Source organism: Erithacus rubecula (assembly GCF_903797595.1).
Source record: "Erithacus rubecula genome assembly, chromosome: 9".
Lineage (NCBI taxonomy): Eukaryota > Metazoa > Chordata > Aves > Passeriformes > Muscicapidae > Erithacus > Erithacus rubecula.
In genome coordinates, this window is record NC_136660.1 from 28,756,165 (window position 1) to 28,777,971 (window position 21,807).

Genomic DNA, 21,807 nt, shown 5'->3' on the forward strand with positions numbered 1-21,807 from the left:
ACATGTTCCATATATTCAGCTCAGTAGTCTTGGCTGCACAAGACTGTTTCAATTTTTAATGAAAGATGCCTGGAGATTAAATATTTAACACCTCTCTCTGTAAAGTCCAACTCCCTTTACTACCACTACAATAATTGCAAAGGGCAGGGATGCTGCTTGTTGCTCCAAGTGTTTTAGAGTGAAGGATGAAAAGAAAGGCTTGATTTTTTAAAGTAGGATATAGTTTGCAAAGATCACTAACCCTGAACTGAGTCTTGCAGTTCTGACTTACTAAGGTCAGTGGGAATTTCATAACTGAAACTTCTATTTATATAGGAAGATTTTATTTAAATTAGATCTAGGAAAAGACCTTCTTGACTCTTTTTATTTTATTTTTTTCTTGGAAGAAAAAGAATTTGAAATTCAAAATACCCTCCCTAAAAGACCAAGTGGTATAGAGAGATTATGTAATCTCTCTGAAAGAGAAATCAATTGTTCTGCAGTCTACCAGGGGTTACAATTAGTGCCACCTCCTTCTTTAGATTAATTTTAAATGTTCCTGTTTGTTTCTGAGAGAAATCTTTAAGAACTCCATCCTTACAGTGTGTATTTTCCCTCCTGGGAGCTGGAAGTGCTTCTGCTGTATCAATGGGAAACTTGCTCAGGAGAAGAAACTTTGAGCAGGAGTTGGCTGCAGTGGGACTGGCAGGAGCTGGTAATCCATGTGCATTACAGTGCTGATCTCTAATAATTCAGGGGTAGAGTGGCGTCAGCTGAGAAGTATTGCAGGGTTTGATCAGCTGTGCTCCTTTTCCGTGGGGACTCTAGTGCAATCTTCACTTATAAAGACATGTGATCTGAAAGGCTGAAGCAGAACAATCCCTGTTTTCACAGGAGAAGCTTTTCTTGCCTGCAAAAGCTTTTAGATCCTCATCCTTCTTTCTAAAAGCTGCGTCTTCTCCACAACATTATATATTAAAAAAAAAAAAAAGGAAAAGAAAGAGCAAGCTCAGGATGGCAACAACATCACAGCCTCTGCGAGGTAAAATGACCTGTAAAAAAATATTTTGGGCAGTGTTTCCTCATGCCTGCTTCATTGTGTCTCTTGTCATCTATGCTTTTCTTGGGGCTCTCATGTTTTCCCACATTGAAGGTACCCGGAAGGTTATTGTAAGTGGAGAATATATAACATTTCTGCAGAACCTGACAAACCTCACCAGAAACTTCTCAGGTATGTACTGGAATTTCAAAATTACTTAACTGTACAGGGAGCTACTCATTCTTTTGCTTTTTGAATGAGTTTTTTTTTTGCTTTTAAGGCATTCCCCAAAATATTAACAACTGACCCTGCAAGCAGGATTTCCCCTCTGTTTAGCTAATGACTGCTGTTTTCCTCCTTTGCTGTGACTTTTGACTGCAAGCTTCCCCAGTCCTTGTGTTCCTGCCTGGAATGATTTTCCTGCCATGCTTGTGTTCCCCCTTTTGCCCAGGTTCTTAAAGAGCAGCTGAGATTCCGGTGGTATTTCCTTCAGTTTGCTGGGGGTTAAATCCTCTCTCAGAAAGTTTCTCCAGGTTTCTCTCCCCTGCTCTGAGCTTCCCTACCTTTCCTGAGTTGATGGGATGCTCAGAGGGAGAGCTGCATTTCTGCACCCCAGAGCCAGTGATGCTGATTGGAGAGGGCAGGGGAGAGAAGGGTTAGAAATCCATCCTGGATTTGTGATGGGGTTTGTGCATGGGCTTGGAATTACACTCAGGTGGCTGTGCTGACACAATAATCCATTTTGGGCAATTAAATAATGTAAATAATGTCCTTTCAAGCAAGGCTCAGCCACGGGGAGGAGGAAGAAGGGTTGCAGGCTCTGGGATTCAGAGCAGGACACTGGGCACTGGCATCCAAGAGGATCATATCTGTTCCCTACTGTTAACCCCACATTTCTGAGTGCCTTTGGGTCAAAAATAGACTAATCTCCTGGGATGTCCAAAATGAAACAGGGCATTCAGGGTGGAAGTTGATTATTCAAACATCTTGTCCCGCTTCTTTATGTTTATTTGTGCCTTGTGTTTTTATGCACCAAAACCACTGGACAAACCTGATTTTTTCAGAGGTGGGGTTGAAAAGCTTCAAAGGGGAGGATGAGAAGGTGAATTTTTTATCTTTTAAGAGAATCTGAGCAAATCCTCAGCTGGAGTACATTTCTCTGGAGTAACAGGAGGGCTGCTCCCTGGATGGGGGTCTGCAAACACTCACTGTGCCTCCTGCTGTGACAGATAACGTGACAGAAAATGAGAAGATGTTTGGTGACAACATCCGTGAGCTTTTCAATGCAGCTGACCCAGTCTGGTTTATCAAGCCAGAAGAGAAATGGAATTTCTTTGGGTCTCTCTTTTTTTGCTGCACAGTATTCACAACTGTGGGTAAGTAACAGAGGTAAAGTAACACCCTTCAGAATCAATTCCTGTTGCTGCTTTCTGTAATGTATTTCTTCCAGAGCCTTAAAACCACCCTAAACAAACAAACAAATAAAATCATATCTTCTAAACTCAAAGCCCAAATCCTCTTGAATTTTTCCCCTGAGTATTGATGATGAGTCTGCAAGTAGTTCTGCAAACACAGACTGCAGAGACGTAGCTGAGCCACAGATACAAGTCAGAATTTAGTAACTAGTGATGGTACACACTTTTATATATACTATAATATGTGTTCATTTATGATGTGCACAGAGCTATTGGACTAAAAAGAAATCTCAATTTTTTCAGTCAAACCTTATCCTTCCCACTGTTGTGTGTTCTCTTGGATAATGTTTTCTTCTCTGGAAAAGGTAATTCATAATGCATATATTGTTTTTCAATTGCTTCTCATTTACTTATGCCTAATTCAGCTTTGTTACTCTGTGATTCTGTAATTAACCACGGTGTTCGTATTTCTTTGGGTTAACAGCAAATGATAGTGTTTAAGTCACACCTTTGAAATCTTTGTTTGACTTCATATTTCAAAGGAGGACCTAGATCAAATAAAAACCTCTGCTCTGATTTTGGCTCCCTCTGCATTGCTAAATACAACTCCTCATACTCATTCCCAAAGCCACTTTTATCCTTTTGTTAATCTTTCTCAAATGCTGGCAAGTACATGCACTGTCTATCCAAATTTGTCATAATCAAAGCTGGATGGGAAATATTCCCACAGCATTGTATCAAATTGCAAAGACATTTCTCCTCTACAGCAGGATATGCCCAGCATGGGTGTGCATCTTACTGTAAAAGAAAAAGGGAACCCTAAAAAAGGGCTTATCCTACACAAGGAGCAGTGTGAGAGCTGATGCACTCAGAGCTCGTGTGTGCTGTGTCACAGCTCAAACCTCAGACTCATCTCTTGGGTGAGTGGCTGCCCAAACTCAGCTTCTTGCAGTTTGAAGGCAGAAGTCTGGGTGGTCGGAGACACACTGGGGATGCAACCCAAATCCTCAGCCCTGTGAATATTTGCTGCAACAAACACAGCAGCCAAGAACTTTCCAAAGGGGATGTTTTATCAGAAAGCTCTGACTTCAGCAAGCTGATGGAAAGCATATTGTTGGGAATGTTTTCCCTGGGTATATTTGCCATTTAACATGGGACATGACAAATGTCCCCATACACACCAACCCAAAATATTTATTTCTAAACTGCCAATACTTTTTCTCTTCATAGCACTGAGTATTAATGCATCTTCCTCAGTTTTGTCCTGAGTTTTGGGATCAATAGAAAGCCTGGAATATTTGCTGCTAATAAATGGAATAGGTGGCTATTTCCATTGCAGTGGGTTTGTTATTTGCAGTATTAGGATCTGATAAATCACCTCAGAATAGAATCAAATTATCTAGCTTGAATATTCTGGGAAAATTGAGGCATCAAGTCTAAAGTTTGATGGTCTGAACTGACATCTCTTCACTGCCTGGGGAGGCTGCCTAGGGGCTCAGCTAGGATAGATTTCTGGATAGCTAAATTTAAGCTCAGGATAATTTTTAAGCCTGGAAACTGCACAAGGTATTTTTAATGCACAGAAATCAACTAAAAAAGAGTAAATAAGGTCACTCTGTGCAATAACAACCATAATCTTCCCTAAGTGCTTCAGCAGCAAAGATAAACATTCCCAGTTACCCTGTGGGGAAGAGAGTGACCAAGAATAAATGGATGGATGAAGAAAATGAGGGAAACCATGCCTCAGCACATGAACTAAAAATCTTACAGGATAAGTACTTGGCTTAGAAGCTCATCTAGGAAAGAGCAGGGTTTCTGAAGAGAGAGAAGCAATATTCAATGTCTTCTGAAGGATGAGAAGAAAAATGGTTGTTAAAATTTAATACAGTTACTATAATACCAACGTTTTCTCCCACGATAATGAGAAAGCACTGACCTACAATTTGAGCTTCATATCCAATAAGTTAGAGGAAGGAAATAAAAACACCCAAATTGGATTTAGGGAAAGGGCACATTTTCTGCTACCATTTTAAGTATCACATCTCTCTCTTTCTCTTCTCTTCCCCTTCTTGTTCAAGGTTATGGTAATACCTATCCTGTGACATGGACTGGGAAGTACCTCTGTATGTTGTATGCTTTATTTGGGATCCCTCTGATGTTCTTGGTCCTGACAGACATGGGAGACATCCTTGCAACTGTCTTATCCAAGTCTTACAACGAGTTCAGGGAACTTCAGTCAAAACTTCTTGCCTCTAAACTCTGTTCTGGATCCACATGTAGCAAAAGGAATGAACTGAAATCCAGGGCACAGTCCAAGATAGTCATCAATGAGCCCCTGACCATTGTGGAATTGCTGAGAAATCAGTCAGGTGTGAAAGGGGGGCCGGTCAAATATCGCAATGTGGAACTTTTTGAAATGTTAATTGCCAGGGAGAATGAAAACACACAACCAGTAAGAAATAAAAGCATGGAGAGGTGGAGTTCATGTCCTGAACTAGCCAGGGAAAAGACTGTATCCAGAGTGATCAAGAATTTTGACAAAATAGGAAAGCAGTTAGAAAAATTAGATGTGCCCATTGTTTTGATGGTGCTCGTTATCTTCGTTTACATCTCTTGTGCAGCTGCTATTCTTCCAAACTGGGAAAAAAATATGGATTTTCAGGAAGCCTTTTATTTTTGCTTTATCACTTTGACCACTATTGGATTTGGAGATACAAAACTAGAACATCCCAAGTTTTTCTTGTTTTTTTCCCTTTACATTATGATTGGCATGGAAATTGTCTTCATTGCTTTTAAGCTGGGCCAAGATCGTTTAATTGTTCTGTATAAAAAGGTGATATCATTTTGTGCAGAGAAAAATATGCCGTCAAAGAAGATATATCCAAAATAAGAGGAGTCATTTCTCCTTCACTTGTCAGTATTGGCCACTGCAATGAGATGAAATTGTTTCTGTGCATTTCTGCCTTGGACTGGCAGGTGCTGTATTTTAATCTGATTTCCTCTGAGAAATGACTGTGAAATGGTTGCATATCTCTGGAGGCACTTGGTGAAGACATCTCCAGGGAGTACTTTCCAGAGGAGTCCCTTGTCCTAAATAATCAAAGATGCTGCATGATGAAGAAGCTGAAGGCTCTCCCTGCCAGTTCTCCCTGATATATTTTGCAAAGCCCTGATTTTATGCAGCCTTCCTGTCCCCCCTTTCCCACTGCAAGCCAATTCAGGAATTCTGTTTTCAGTACTTGTCCTGGAAGATGCTGTCCTGCCACGTTCTCTGCAGGCAGGGCCAGCTTGGCTGTGGTTTCTGTCCTGAGCTGTGACACTGCTGCTGCCATCTGCTCATCCTCAGAGGGCTGGGGAGGAGAGGCACGGACCCAGCTGCTGTGTATGGCCAGCACCACACCTGGCACAGGCCAGGGAGATGCTCCATGCCAAGGAAGGACACCACACATTTCCATCTCTGTCACCTGTCCAGAAACCAGTCAGAGAATTGCCCATCTTTCAAACCAGTCAGAGAATTGCTCATCCATTCAAACCAGAGAATTGCTCACCTGCTCAGGGCTGAATCCACTGCTGTTCCATGGTGACCCATGGTGTCTGCACCCAGCCTGCAGTCAGTGCCTGCCCATGGTGTCCATGAGGTGCTCATGGCAAGTTCTGCTCCTGGGGGTGTCTGGGGGAGGCTCACAGCCAACCTGGAGTGCTGCAGCCCTGGAGTGATGCTGCATGTCTTTGCTGCTGGAGGAGCTTGTGTTCAACACCATCCCCACAAGTCCCCACTCCTCACCCACATTTCACTCTGCACAGACTGCTCAACTTCTGGGAGCTCCTTGACACACCTGTAGAAGGAAAAGCCCATCTGTCTCACTGGGATGTGGATGCCCTGTAACTATGTAAATGTGGAGAACATTAAAATGAGAATATTGTTGTTTCTTCAAAATTTTGCTTCTATTATTATCAATTTGAATTGTCAATAATAAATTTCAATTAAAACCAAAAATTTAGAATAAAATATATAATTCATATAAAAGAAACCACTAACTTTAATTAACCACCTTTTAACTTGTAAGTGATATGCATGACCACTGAATGTGAACATCTCTAGATAATAAAAAATGCTTGACTATGACAGAATGTACAATATTCTCCACTAGCAAATTTACTAGTTGGAGCTGAGGTTTTCAGAATATTTACATGCCATCTTATGTCTGTTGCACTCCAATATGTATTCAGTCCTTATTAATAATGATGCAATTTAGCATTGATGATATGCAAGATATATAATGACTGATAGCAAATAGAGAAGTGTTTTATAAAAATAAAAACTACAGAACTGGAAGAAACTTCAGTTAACTCTGTCATGTTTGCTGTGATTTTGGCCTTACATAGCAAGTCCCTCTGTTCATATCACTGCTCTCATATTACTTAATTTTGTGTCTTCAGATTAAAATCAGTGTAGAACTTTGGTACCATGTCAAAGTTCTCAGCTATCAATGGAAGAACTTGCAAGATATCACAGACTTTGGATCAGGTAACTGCACTTCCTGCCCCTCAAGGTTTTCCTTGGGATATTCTAAAGCAGTCAGCATTTTTAATAACTGGTCTTCATGTAATTTGATTCTTTTCTGTCATATATGGGGTTTCCTTTATGGAGGGCAGTTAACTCTGAACTTATATCCTATGTATTCCTTATTGACACAGTACCTTAATACCTTCCCATTTATTTATGGATTTAGGGAATTTTGGCTGGGTTTACAATAGGGACTCTGCACCAAATCATTCTAGTTATGACCAAGGGATGGCAGTGAACAGCTTTCTTTCCTGTAGAATCTGTCAGTTAAGGGGATAAAAACTTATTTTGTAGAAGGAGAGGGAACAAATCACATAACCATCCCCCTCCATAAATCAATAATAATGCACCTGACTGTTGAATATTGTGCACAGCTCTGGTCCTTCACCTCCCAAAGGATGTGTAAATTTGGAAAGAAACTTTATAGCCCAGGGTAAAGGATGAACAAATATAGGGAACAACTTTCATACAGGACATGTACAGGAGCTCTCTAGTCTGGAGAGAGGTGAGAGGCTGATGGAGAGATGTGTAACATTGTAAGGGCTCAGAGAAGGGAAACAAGGAATGATGGAATGATTTTCAAACATCTTTCATTAGGAGACCTTGGGCTGACAAATGAAACCCACATGTGACAGGCTTAAGAAAAGAAACAGAAAGGACAGAAAATGGTGCTTCACACAACATATAACCAAGCCTTAGATGCTCCTTGTCATGGGAGAATGTGGCAATTAAAAGTTCCCATTAGATCAATGAGACAAGGAACAAAACTATGAAAGAAAAAATTTTAAAATAATTAAATCCAAAGATAACAATTCTGGCTCAGTAATCACTGAGTTCTGAGTTGGGAGATGAGGAGAAACCTCTCTACAGATTTTGCTATCCTTGTTTTCCTCCTTTGCAACCTGCTGTCTCTCAGAGACAGAAAATATTCTGTCCATCCTCTTCTGATTTCCATGCCTGTAATGCATATTGCTACAGAGCTAAAAATAACCACTCAGCAGATCTAATGCCTGAATAGATATTTAATTTCATACTTGTGCGGCAGGTGGACAAACCAGTCTAGTCTGACAGTGCAAAACATATCACCAAAAACTGTGATTTAGGCAACAGTACCCAACCAGTCTGCAGTGAGAGTAATGTGGTCATTTGGCATGTGCCATGAGCCTAAAGGAGGGTGGGGAGTTGGACACACATTGCATTCTCAGGTATAAAAAGGTATTTAATTCTTCTGTACAGGTGGCAGAGCAGTGTGCAGCAGCCTTGGGCTGGCAGTGACTGCAGCAGCTCACGCTGCAGAGCAGGATCTGAATGCAAATGCAGTAAACATAGACACAGAGTTAGTGAAAATGAAACAAAGTAGTGAGTAATGGCTCATTTAGTGCATAAATATTTATGATTTGACTGTTCTTATCATGGACTAAATCCTGGAAGAATTCACAGTCTCTGCCCACAGCAGTTTTTATTCAACAAAATTGACATGGAGATCAGCTTTGTTTGCTTCAAAGCAGTACAAAATATTGCTTTTCATAAATTTTCCCCATCACAATCTGCATGAGATGGTGGATTAGATGTGAAGGGCTTCACTGAAGAACTCCTCCATCAGGGAAGACGTGACTGATGGGGAAAGAGTTGCTTGATGTGTAACCCACAGCGGATATGAGTTATTACAGCCCCAGCTGGAGAGCTTCACAGATCAAATGCACTTGAGGCTGAAGGATGCTGGATCAATCACCCCTGATTGGGCCAAGATGGAAGCTGTCACGAGCACTTAGGAGCAGAGGGCAGGGTACTCCTGGTGTGGGAATCACAGGGGAGCCATGGAGGAATGAGTGGAAGGAGGGGAAAATAATCTTTGGGCAGAAGGGTTACAAGGAGAATAACAGAAGCAGAGAAAGAAAAAGCCATTTTCTGTGTAGACATTAATATGCTGAAGAGGTGCTTGATACTGAAAATACAGAGGGGACTGGTTCCTCTGACTTGGGGAGGTTTGTGCAGCCAGCTTGGCTGGAGACCCATTGTTGAACCAGCACAGTGGTTATGGATAATGGGCTCTGGCACAGGTCTCACCACCAGCAGCCACAGCAGGGCAGAAAGTCTGAGCAAGGAATCCTCCTGAGAGATAAAACAGTGTCAGAAAGAAGATACAGGGTCTGCACTGAAAGGCCATTAATGAAACCATCAGAAACATTCCTCTTATCCTCTGCTTTGTCATTCAAAGAATGACATTTTGTTCATGAGCAGTAAGTTTGAGGACTCAGGAAATTCTTAATGGGGTGTAGGACTTGTCATCTGTGTGCCAGTAGTTCAGATGTGGTCCAGATTTTAGTGGGCTCAACGTTAATAACATCTGATAACACTTTGATGGTTTTTATGCTTTTTCAACTTGTTCCAGGTGGAGATGCACCCACATCATAAAAACACTGCCATATAATGAATGCTAATTGCATGTGTGGTGGCAGGCTCAGCAGAGGCAAAGGCTGGAACTCCAGCTGGGAGCAGTCCCTGCAGTCTTCTTTGCTTCCAGGTTGCCAGCATACCTTGGGATCCTAATTTCCAGACCACAGGAAGCATCAAATGTAGCATGTGTGGCTGTTGCATGCAATGTGAGTGTTTTGTGAACCCAGAAGGATGGGTCTTACAATTTAACCTGGCTTTCATAAATGAAACATTTTTTGAAAATTTATTATTTTTATATATAAGTAACAACAATATTTTTATTGTTATAATCACTATTACTAAGCAGGCTTATCACCATAACTCCACAGGCTGTATTCTGCATGTTCTGCCGGGTGATGTTATATTCTAAGACCAAATTCAAGTATTTAGTTGGGCTATCTGTCCATTTCTTCCTCACCTTATGCACCACTTATAAGGCAGAAAAGATATTTTTCAAGCCATCTGACAGGGCAGCCTGCATTTACACACAGAGCAAGGGAGATCAGGTTGCTCAGGATAAATTTCAATTCTCTCTGTTAAAGCACACATGCACAGATAACAGCAGAAGTACGAGGAATTTTCTCCATCATTCATACAGCAAATCATACAAATCATAGCAATGTGAAGACAGCAGATCTCTCATATATGAAGCCAATATTTTTAGGATAGCAGTCTGAGGTCTAAGTGCAAACCTTCATGAGCAATGAAGTCCATGAGTGTATTGCTTGTACGTGCCAATAACTGATTGTCTGCACGTGGTTTTCATTAGAGAGTTTTGGGAAGTGCTTGAACAAATGTTAGTTGGCTTGTGTGCTTATGGGTTTGCATGTGAATCTGAGCTTTTTTCTTCTGCTGTATTTTTCTTTGAGTTAAAAATTCAGTCTCTGAGTAGATAAAATGTAGTTCTTTTGAGGTTAGTTCAGGCTTTTTGAAACTGATGAAGTTCTCAGTGTTTGGCCAGAGACAGAATCCTTCCAATGCTGGTCTTGTGCATAAAACTTTATGTCTGTACATTTTCAGAATGCACCAAGTCCAGAGAAAAAAGGAAAGCAATTGACAAGAAGGGAAATGAAAGCAAAGCAAGAAGAGAAGAGTAGAAATTTGACAGTGAAATATGAATTTCTATGTTTAGCATCTACTGATGAGAAATCAGGGTAACGATGCTGTCTGGCAACATTGATTCATTACATTATCTGCTTCCACAAATTCCTGTGTGAACAGGAAAACTGAGTGAGAGAACACCACAAAATCAGCATATAAAGTTGCCAGTGTAGTTGATGTGCTGCTGGAAGAAAGCTCCTTGATGTGCTGTGCACTGCAGACTGTCATCGTGCTCTGATCTGTGCCCTGTGGGGGAGAGCTGTGTGTGCTCTGCTCTGCCACACGTGGCAAAAAGATTTGAGAAACAGCCCCAGAGCTGGAGGCTGGGCTTCTGACTGTGGGCACAAGACACTCACTTTCTAGTATTTCCCCCACTTTTCTGGTGGAAAGTAATAGAAGATGCTGCTGCTAAAGGAATTTGGGAGTTTGGGGAATTCAGTTCTGTATTAAACCTTCTTGATAATGCACATGATTTTAGGCTGTTTATTGCTCACACAACCATCCAAACTCTCAGAAGAGCACTGATGCTTAATGGAGGGTGCTCCAAGCACTCTTGCCAGCCTGAAGTTGCAAGTGTTTTCAAAGCAAATCTGAGTGTAGAGTGGTATTTTTGGCTGAACCACAAAATGTTGATGGTGAAGAGAGGGCTTTGGAAAGGCTTTAACAATTCCACCTTTGGATGACACTGTGAGATGAACCATTTATGTTGGTAAGAAGGGCAAGGCCTGAAAGATAAAGCTGTTTGTGATCCTCCTGTGCTGTAACTGCAGCTCCTCACTCAGAGACAAGTCAGGTCACCTGCTGATGGAAGAGGGCTGGCTTTCCCCAAGGCTCATTCAAGCTTTTCCACACCTCCCAGGAGAACACCAAACGATGGCATGATCTACTCCAGACAAAGCAATATGCAGCATTCTTGATAAAAACAAATGCTTCTCAGTTTAAATAGCCTTATGATAAGACAGCCTTGTACTTCCTGGAAAGAGGAAATAAGAGAGGCTCATGAATTTTCCTTAAGAGTTTAAGAACAGGACACAGTTTGCTGTGCTAAGAAATCTGATTTTCTGAATGGGTCTGTAAATAGTGAATGCTTGGACAAACATTTGACAGCCAACAGCACCTCTTTTCTGTCTCCCCTGCAAGAAAAGTTACACTGCCAAATGGTTTTTACAGCAATTTTCTATGCCAAGGAAATGAACACATTTTGTGCTCAAAGAGATTAAGGACTGGCATGGGTACATGTGTTTGCCTTCTAAAAAAGACACTTATAAATGCTATTTAAGAAGAAGTGATCTGAATTATGATCTTCTTGGTATCCATGGCAAAACCCACAGTGCTTTAGAAAAATCAGGTTTGGAGAGAAGTGACAAATAGAATGTGTTTTGCCATTAATCACTTTGATCCTGGTTTTAGAAGAACCATTTCACGCCTAAACTGTTCTCACATGGAAACGCTTTTTCCCACAAAAATCTGCTTAAATTACTGATTGCTTATCTTTTTTTCCTCTTGAAAGGACTAGATATTTTTCCAGATCAGCAGCACTGACCTGAAATCAGGACATGTTTACAGACTCAGGAGAAAAGGAAATTTCTCTATAAATCCAAGTTCTTGGTCAAAGCCAGACAAACATTAAGATGTGTCTTACACCTACACTACATTTTTTGTGGCTATGACTGCCATTGTCACTGGGTCCCTGTCTCAGAATTCCCATCAAAGGCCCAGCATGTCCCTGAGATGTGTGACATGTTCCCTGGGACAGCAAGGCTCACCCTGCCTTGAGTCAGAGATTGAATTCTTCCATGGAGAAGCGTGGATATATTCCCTCTCTTGGCTTTGTTTTCCATTAAAAGGGAAGCAGCACCATCAATAATGACAGCACTATAAACACAGCAACTAAGGTAGTCATTAAACCCAGCCCCCAGGTGACTTTAAAATAGATTTTAGGGATGATGTTCCAATAAACACTTTGACTTGAGCATAATTGAAGTCCAGTGTTTTGAGAGTCAGGTATTTAATTTGTTCAATTATAAGCTTTTACTGATGGGAACGGGAAACCATGCTAGAAACTGTCCTCAGAGTTTCTAATGTTTGGAAAAAGGTGTCATAAAAAACCATTAGAGAGTCTGTTCCTGTAAAATTCTCCAGCCTACCACTTCACACAGAAGGATTTGAAGTGGCTGACTTTGGAAAATGCTGCTTTGATCTAAAGATCTCACCTGCTTTTTGGTCTGGATAGCATCACTGTGGGGCTATACAACCTTTCAGAGCAGCTCAATTAGAAGTAGGGAGGCCAAAAGATTTGGTCCCTGACTCTGATTACACTTCCAGCAGTTTCAGAGGGAAGCAGCTCTGTCAAAATCAGAAAAAAAAAAAAAAAAGAAAAGAAATTCTAAACCAAACATGGGATTGGGGTCAGGCTCCTTGAATTCTGTTACTAATTATTATTTCTGGGGTTCATTATTTTTATTAAGGCGGTTTCTTGGAGCATCTTAGATAAGGACTTTAACCCCCCATTTATCTGGGAGTTCCTAGCTGCATGCCTGCTGCAGAGTGCATCTCTAACTAAAGCAGCCCTTATCACTTCCTGCCTGTCCTGGCTGAGCAAGAAAGAGAAACTCCTTATGGCACGTGCACAAAAATGTGTCACTGGGTGATTGAGTAGATCTGTGGAGCAGCTGTGGTGTGTTTTAGAAAAGAAGGAGCTCAGTGAAATAGGAGCTGTGAATGCAGGAGCCTCCTGCACACCATGAAATTCCATGACAGGGGAAGTGTCTGCACTGCCCATATGTCCTGCTCCAGCTGTGCCACTTCACCCCACCAGCTGTGGGCACATTTGGCCTGGCCAATCAACCAGGGAATGCCCAGTGCATTGACTTTGGGTGTTAATATTTATAAATACCTTTGCTGATCTCTAAATTAATCTCTTGGATAAATCTGAATACTGGGGAAAGCATGAGTTTGTCAGCCTTCAGATATTAACTTAGTTTTCATGATGATGGATAGTTCTTGCTAAAGGTGCTTGAAGCTGCCTGGAAAGCTGGAAGAGTGATGTAATCCAGCACAGCAAAAAAAATTGACAAGCACAGATCGAGGAAATCACTTTTCCCCTCTCTAGAGTGAAAAGTGTGATAAGCTTGCAAAATTTCAAATCATCATCACATTTTATGGGATTGGACCAGAAGGCATATGTGTCAGAGAAGTGCTTACATAGGAGTGTTTATAGTCTTATTATTATATTGCCCAGATTAAGTGATTTATAGTGAAAGAATCTGTACTCAGGAGTCCATGAGCATTCACAAGAATTGCCTTAGAGCTTAGCTGAAACAGGTGTAGAAAAGAGATCAGTCAGAAAAGCAACCACATTTAAATGCTTGTTATTGTTGAGAAGAGACTGAGACACTAATAGAGCCTTACAGGAGATGCTTCAATTCAGAGTTTTCCTGGCTCACTCCCTGAAATATTTGTCAAAATTGTGCAGAAAGATGCTTAGCTGGAAGAGAGTTTCATAGCAAGAAGGGTTTGAAACAACATGATTTAATGAAAAAAGAAAGAACATCAAAGCAAAGCAGATTATAATGTCTGAGAGAGAGAGCTGGGCAATGCACAAATGGTCTGGCAGGTTATAACTGTCAAACCTGGGAGGAGATGAACTCCTGGACATGGGACAGCCCTCCCTTCACTTCCAATGGCCTAAATGGGTCTCTGGAGACAGCAAACAAGGTGCATCCTTCCATTCCTTTAGCTCTGCAGACAGGTCTCTGGGTCCCTGCAGACTGGGGAATACACCCCTGCTCCTTCCTGCAAGATTAACATAGGGATGAACTCTCTGCACTATTTGCCTTTATAAATTTAATTTTTAGTCCCAGGGAACACAGTGAGTGAAGGGATGTTAAATTTGTATTTACAAGAGGAAAGCAATAGGCATTAAAAATTGTCTTCTCGAGCTCACGTTCTCCTAAAGTCCCAGAGCCTTGTAAACCAAAGAGGGTCCTAAAAACAAACACTTTATGGCAACCATCAAGGGCTTAAATTCCTAGAAAAGCTTTCCAAGTCATGGTGTACTCCTGTTCAAACATGACTCAAAGGCTGCTCTGGGTGAAGGATACAAAGGAAGAATACAAATATTCTTTATAATTTACAAAGAATTCCGTCCACGTGGTTTAGCAGGTCGTGTGTTTCACAGTGGATGTGTTCTACTTTCTATGCATATTATGGTGTCTTGAGGAATGAATCAGGTGTATTTGAAGAAGCCTTTAGGCATCCATTAAACATAACTTGGAAGTTCCCAGCCAAGTGCCTCTATCTCCCGGGAGGTTTTCCACCCCCTGGCACGACCATGGATCTCCATGGTGAGAGAACAAGGTGCTGTTTGCTCAGCTCAGGTAAATTCCCACACTCAGAGTGACTGACAACAATTGCAAAACTCTTATTTTCGTCAATGGAAAACCAAAGACCTTTAATGTGACTCTATCCCTGAAAAATGCAACTCCTGCCATTCCAGCTGTGCTTCTGAAGTCTTTGGAGAAGCTTTTCTTTCCATTCACTCAATAAGAGAGATGAGACACTGCCTCTGCAGCTTTGCTTTCACAGCTCCACTTCTCTCTGGGGGAAAGCAAAACTGCTCTGAAGCAGCTGCAAAAGGAAGGATGTGTGAGAAGGATCAGTCTGACCTCCCCAGCATCGATCCTGGAACTGAGATTGCACAGATGCCTTCTCTTCTACTGCTGTGGAGGAACTTTCTTCCTTATTTTATTTCTTAAGAATTCTCCTTTTTTGTGCTTTGAATGGTGGTACTGGTAAGTAAAATTAGAGTGGGGGGGAAATAACTGATTAAGAGAAAATTGTCATTTTATTCCTGGAGGTGAGTTTGCTTTCTGCATTCCCTGCGTTCACTTAGAGTTACCTGAAATTGCAGATGCCTCGTCTGTATTTTAATTATCCAGGCTTGCTGGGGATTTGTGCTGGAAATAGGAACTCCCTTTGGCTGGGTTACCCGAAGCCACTAGATGGTGCAAGCAGACCTCGTTCCTTCGGGAGGCTCAGGACCACCAGATGGCAGGGTTGGGATGGAGACAAACCCTCCCGTTTGCTCTTCAGCCTTGGTCTGCCCAGAGAATGCCTTAGAAAATTCTCTGCAACATCAGGAACAGCGGGATCGTTAGCTGGGGACTTTGAAAGGAGGAGCATATGAGTGCAGTTTAGGAAGGAAAGGATAGCAAAATACTTTACACAGTCAATCTCTTATTGGTTTTAAAGCAGAAAGGGGCCACAGAGATAAATTGATGTGATGCCCTACATGTATCCACATAGACACAGCATGGATTTTAAAATGCTCCTTGAGCAGTTCTTATTTTAGCAATCCTTTTAAACAAAAAATACACAGGAAGTACTGAAAAATCTCAGATTTCTTAATCATGGCCATATGAATGGGCAAACAGAGGCACAGATTTAAGAGCCCCACACAGGAGCTCAGGGCCAGAGCCAGAACCAGCAGCTGGCTCTGCTGACCCCACAGAGTTCACATGCAAGGGGGGCCAAGAGGGGTAAAACCACTGCCCACAGTCTCTGCATGCACTGGGGGAAGCACTGGCTGGTGGCAATGGAAACTGATGTAGAACAGGGCATTTTGTGCTCTGTTTTTTATTTTGCATCAATTTGGAAAAATGACCTAAAGCAAATTACAGCCTCCTTTGGCTTTATTTGCCCTCATCCATTGAAGTGTGGTAATGATACCTTTGAGGACTGTGGCAAAGCCTAATATGCTGTTTGCTCACCATAGGATAAAAGATTTAATTAATACCAGAGGAGGAGCTAGATTCTAATTCTTTGTTCCCATAATTGATCTCCACAGGCCTTTCTAGTGTTAGAAAAATTAACATCTCAGACAGAAGGACTCATTTTGAAGTTTATTGTCTTGTACTGACAAAAAAATCACTGGACACACACAAAACAAATTTTGAAAAGTCAAACCAAGCCTCCATCCATCACACTCCAATTAAAATGATGGTCAAAACAGCCCCTAATGCAGGCAGAACAATGCTAAATTCAGAGTGTGTTGGAATATGGGGGGATCTTGGAAGTCATATCACCAAGCACACCCCATGTACAACTGGAGGTGTGAGATGGGTGATCCCCTCAGGAACTCAGTGGGAAGGTGTTTGTCAGTATTTCAGAGTTGGGAACAGAGAAATGAAATGGTTGAAGATACCCTGAATACATGGAATTTCTCTTCAGGCAGACCAGTTGCCCCTGCATATCCCACCATGTCCATGGAAACAACCAGCAAGGGGGATGTTTGCACAACCACTCTAGAGCTGGTGTCACCACTGAGCAGTGCCAGCAGTTGGACTTGGTGATCCCTGTGTGTCCTTTCCAACAGAGGATATTCTAATCTATGAATACCAAATGCCACAATGCATCCTGGATGTGAAATTTATGTCTGCACTCAGATTTCACAGTGAAAAACATCCCAGAGACATTCCCCCTCAAGGCACACAGTGCCTTTTCTCCTGCTTTGGAGCTCTGGTCTTTGTTGGAAGCCTCCAAACATCATTTTTGCATCCTGGGTTATCTCTGAAGCAAACTCTGCCATTTCCAGCCCACTGCAAGCAGTGATTTTTCCTATTCTGCAGCCAGTCAATATTTGAATTGGCAGGAAGATGAGGTGTTTCAAAGGACAGATAATCTTTTATTTATTCCCTTCTATCCTTGCTTGTTCTCAGCCCAGACTTCTACTTAAATGTCTCCAGTTTGTCTTACTGTTATTTTTAGTGGAATTTAAGTTCCAATGGTAGAGGCCACAAGACTTGAATCATTCCAGCCTATAGCCCTGGTATAATCAGCCTGGCTGATGATGACTGCAGGAGGCAGATCTGATGTGAACACACAAAATGTCAGCCCCTGCACCACAGCCCCACCCCAGAACAACACTGACCTCACCACCCCTCTAAATGCTGCTCTGGATGCTGAACTTTCCCTGCCCTGGATGCAGGAGGAAATGTAATGCACAGGGAAAGAGGATGGCTGCCAGCAATGGCCATCAGTAAATGGGGGGTCAGTGATAGAACTGAGGGAAAAGTAGATGTTAACCAGGGGTGACAGGCTCCTAAGTGTCACTCCCAGGCCATGGAGGGGATGTGTCACCTTGGGTACCTTCCTGAGAGGAGGGGGGAGAATGGGTGCAGATCCCTGCTGGTGGCCCTGTGCTGTCCCTTTTGCTGTCCTCTATTGCTGCCCCTGTTGCTGTCCCCTATTGCTGTCCCCCAGTGCTGTCCCTTGCAGAGGTTTCTCCCTGTTTGCTTTTGAAGGAGAAGACAGGACAGGGGCTGAGCATGCAGAGCAAGCAGCAGTCACTGTTCTCTCTGTCTGCCCTCCTCCTGCTCCCCCTCTTCCTCCAGGGCAATTCTCACATCAGTTCAGGCAGAAATCCGGGCAGAAATCCGTGTGCATGGGGCAGCATGGATTTACAGTGAGGGCTCCAGGAGGGACCAGGGCAGCATCAGCACTGAGACCCCTGGGCTGCACAGAGGGGTGAAAACTGACCCAAATCCATCTTCCAGCACAGATTTACTCCTCTGGGCTTTGTCAGTGTCCTCGTTTAGGTTTGTGCAAGCCGTGGCTGTGGCTCCGTGACTCGGGGCTGCTTTCCCAGGCAGTGGAGATCGTCAGATAAGAGCAGGACAGAGCAGAAGGGCTGCTCAGCACGGAGGGAGAGGGGCTGGACACGTACAGAAAATCAGCCCAAGCATTCATTCATTTTGCTATCTGCCCAATGCATGGTGCTTCTCTTATTAGAAAAGTCTGGCTGAAAAGCTGCAACAAAAGGCTCAAGGGTTATGTCAGAGCAAGCAAATGATTTTGGTGAATATCAAGTAATATTTATCAATTAATTGTTTTTGGACAAACGAATTTTAAAAAGAGCAAGATCTCTTTCACAGAGTTACCTTCAGAACATCTATCACAAAAAAATCAGTGTGCTTTAAATAAGATCATATATCCATAGACAATTTTTTGGCAAGGCTTACAAGACCCAGAAAGGAAATATTAACATTTAAAAGATGTCTTTGCTGCTGTTTAATGATATTCACTATACATTTCAGACCCTGCTCTCTTTCTGACTCTACAAGTTGTGTATATAAAACTGACAAATAGAAACAGAAGCATGTTATCTGTGCAGTCAGATAGGACCAAACCACACACACAAGAGTTTCTAATATTATCAGCCTTTTAGACTGAATGGATTATTGTCTCACAGAGAAATTCAGCTGGATTACAATATTTGATAAACACCAAGAAGGTTTGTTCTGCTTGTGCAATATCCACAAGAAGTTCCAGCCACAGGATATTGTTCTGCTTTTGTAAACATTTCAAACAGCACTGCTGAGTGGATGGAAATGCTGTTTGGAATGAGGTGGTCATGCTCAGGCTGCAGTCACAAACTGCTCAGTGCTGTCTGATAGAGGGGTGCTGCACAGGGTGTTGATAAACCCCTGTTGATGTGTTTGTTCTGCTTGGAGGGAGCTGCAGTCCCAGCCCAGCACAGCATAACTAAATAATGTAAAGGCAGTGCCTGCCCTAACATCTCATTGCTCCAAACAGCAGAGGGAGAGCTGCATGCAGGTGCACAGGGGGAAGAGGCCCTGCCTAAGGTCAAGCAGGCAGCATTTCCTACATGCCACCTGTGCCAGGATTTTTGTACCATCATAGACTGAGGGAGGACAACAGAATTCCCTCAATTCTTCTCTGGAGAATGTTCTTGGTGTCAAGAACAGCAGAAGAGGAAGGAGAAGATATTTAGTAGAAACATAAGGGAGTCAGCATCAGCAGGGAGCATCCTGAAGCTGGCACAGAGGTGCCCCCAGCCAGGCTCTGCCATTTGGAGCAGCCTGGTTACTCTGGCATTCGTGGACACTGCACTTTCCAGCAGGTGCAGTAAATGCAATTAGTTGCTATGGATATTGATCCTGCCTTTAGAACCTAACTTTGAAGTTGCTTTGGGTTATCTGAAAAACAAAGATGTGGCACGATGCTTTGCCTTCACTAGGATTGCAAATTATTTCTTTTATCCTCGAATTTTCCTTTTTTTGCTTTGCTTTCTCTCTTTTATTTATTCTTGTGAAGAGGCAGTCTGTACAAATATAGTGATTTGAAGATAGAGGCAATGGAGACAGCCTATTGAAAGCTCCTTTCATGTGGATGCAGGCTCTAGCAGAGCTAAATCGGAGGTAATTTTTTTTTTTTTTTTGCAAAGAAGTGGGGGTACCTGATTATTTTTGAGAAAGAGAAATCATATGGAAAGAAAAACATAGTATTTAATTGCAAGTGAAATTCTAGAGATGCTCAAGATACATTTGGATTCAAACTGGGACTGCAAACAGCAGAATACAGATGCCCATCTTATTAAAAATCACTATATAAAAAATGACTATTTATAAATATCAAGATATAACTCCTAAAGATTACAGGAGCTTGATTCTCAGATCCTTGGTTTGGGTTTCCTGTGTCTTAAAGTTATGAGGGATCTGCTACATACTTACATGAGAGTCTAAGAAAAAAAACAGGGAAAAGGTTTTACATTTTAAAAGTCATTATTTTATTTAGGAAATTAGGAATATTTATTTCAGAAAATTATTCAGTTACAGATATGCAATGCTGAAAAGCTGCACTCTGTTAATATTTTAGTGCTTCATATTTCTTATCAGAAAAGTCAGAAATACATTTTCCTTGTGGAGATTGTTCATGGTGAAAAATTTCAAAAGCATACTTAATTTTCCCTGAAAAAGGATTTTTAATAAGAAATCAGGAAAAGTTTTTGGGAGACACATCATTACACAGAAGTCAACTGGCACCTTTATCACTTCTTCACTTTCTTTACTGCAGGCAATCTAGATAGTTAATTGTAATTATAATTATAATTAGGTTATGGATATAATTTACAGCTTTCAGTGGCTGCATCTTACCTGGATTCCTCATGGAAAAGACACAGAAAGAGAAGGAAAAAAATTAATGAAGGCATGTTCTCCTGTTAAAATCCAGAGCCTTTTCCCCACATCAGGGCTTCAAATAATAGACTAAACCAGGGCAGATATTAATCTTTAGTACAAGTCAGTGTAATGCTCAGTCCATTTCCCTTTCAATCCAGAATATGTGGTCAAAATGGGGTTTCTGCTTTAAATCTGCATATATCTCTTGTGGGAAGCATCTGTAGTGCCTGGATTTCATCCCACTAGCTGCAGTCATTTCTGAAAAAGCAAAACCTGCTTTCTTCATGTAAGAATTTCCTTTAATGAAAACCAAAAATTGTAGTCTGCAATCCTGGGACTAGATATTATTCATAAATCTATTCTTGTCCATAACTTCTGACACATGATGGGAGTCCCTAGAAGGTGAAAATCAAGAAACTGTGTGCAAATATTCACCAGCAGAGAGTCATAAAACACAGTAAAGGACCTGAAAGTTGGAGGGGAGATGCTATGAACATGGTCCTCCCATAATTTAGCTGAATGAAGCAAACAAACCTTTGGAAAATGAAAATGAAGAAATCAGATAATGAATAACTATAAAGGCTCATTAGAACTTAGACGTGTGCCCCTCAAATATAATTACCTTTAATGTGATTTCATCAAATGTCACTGAAGAGCTGGAAACTCATCATGATGAAACACTCTTCACCCTACAGTGAGGAGGTCTCATGGGGCTTTATAAATATTGACAATGACTGGCTCTTCCTGCAGGGGAAATCTGGTGGCTGGAAAGTGTGGGTGTTTAATTTAATAGAGAGCCCAGGCAGTGTCACAGGGCCCCTCTGGCCCCACTCAGCCCTGTCCCAACACCTGCACCAGGACACCTCCCCTCAAATCTCACATGCAGGATGCTAAGCATTTGTCAGATCTGAATATCTAACTGTGGAACTTCCCTCTCCTAAAATGTTTTAACTTCACAAAGATTAACTAACCTGCCCTGCATTGAAACAGCAGTTATGGTGAGCTGCTGTGTAAGCCAGAGGAGCTGGAAGGATTTGGGAGTGTGGGAAAGCTGTCCCCAAGTATTTTGTGTGTGATTTGCTTTGCTTACACAGGAAAATAGAAGGAAAAATTGTATAAAACAATAAAGGCTAAAAAAGGTTATATAAAACTAGGATTGTATGACAATGAACATACTCCATGACACAGAATCCTCATTTTACACAAGTCCTCTTTCCTTTTCAGAAAGGCAAAAATGTTTAAATAGTGAAAATTTAATACCTTTGATGTCATGCATAGAGGAATCCCTTC

The 21,807-nt window shown here is 41.7% G+C and overlaps 1 protein-coding gene across 1 annotated transcript; it reads left to right on the forward strand.

Moving 5' to 3' along the window:
* Positions 1 to 993: 993 nt before the first annotated feature.
* KCNK18 (potassium two pore domain channel subfamily K member 18) lies at positions 994 to 5,323 on the forward strand (the record flags this gene model as incomplete). The annotated part of the gene is made up of 4 exons (XM_079313096.1): positions 994 to 1,021; positions 1,133 to 1,210; positions 2,248 to 2,394; positions 4,512 to 5,323. 4 exons carry the CDS (start codon positions 994 to 996, stop codon positions 5,321 to 5,323), a joined length of 1,065 nt encoding a protein of 354 aa, XP_079169222.1.
* Positions 5,324 to 21,807: the final 16,484 nt, after the last annotated feature.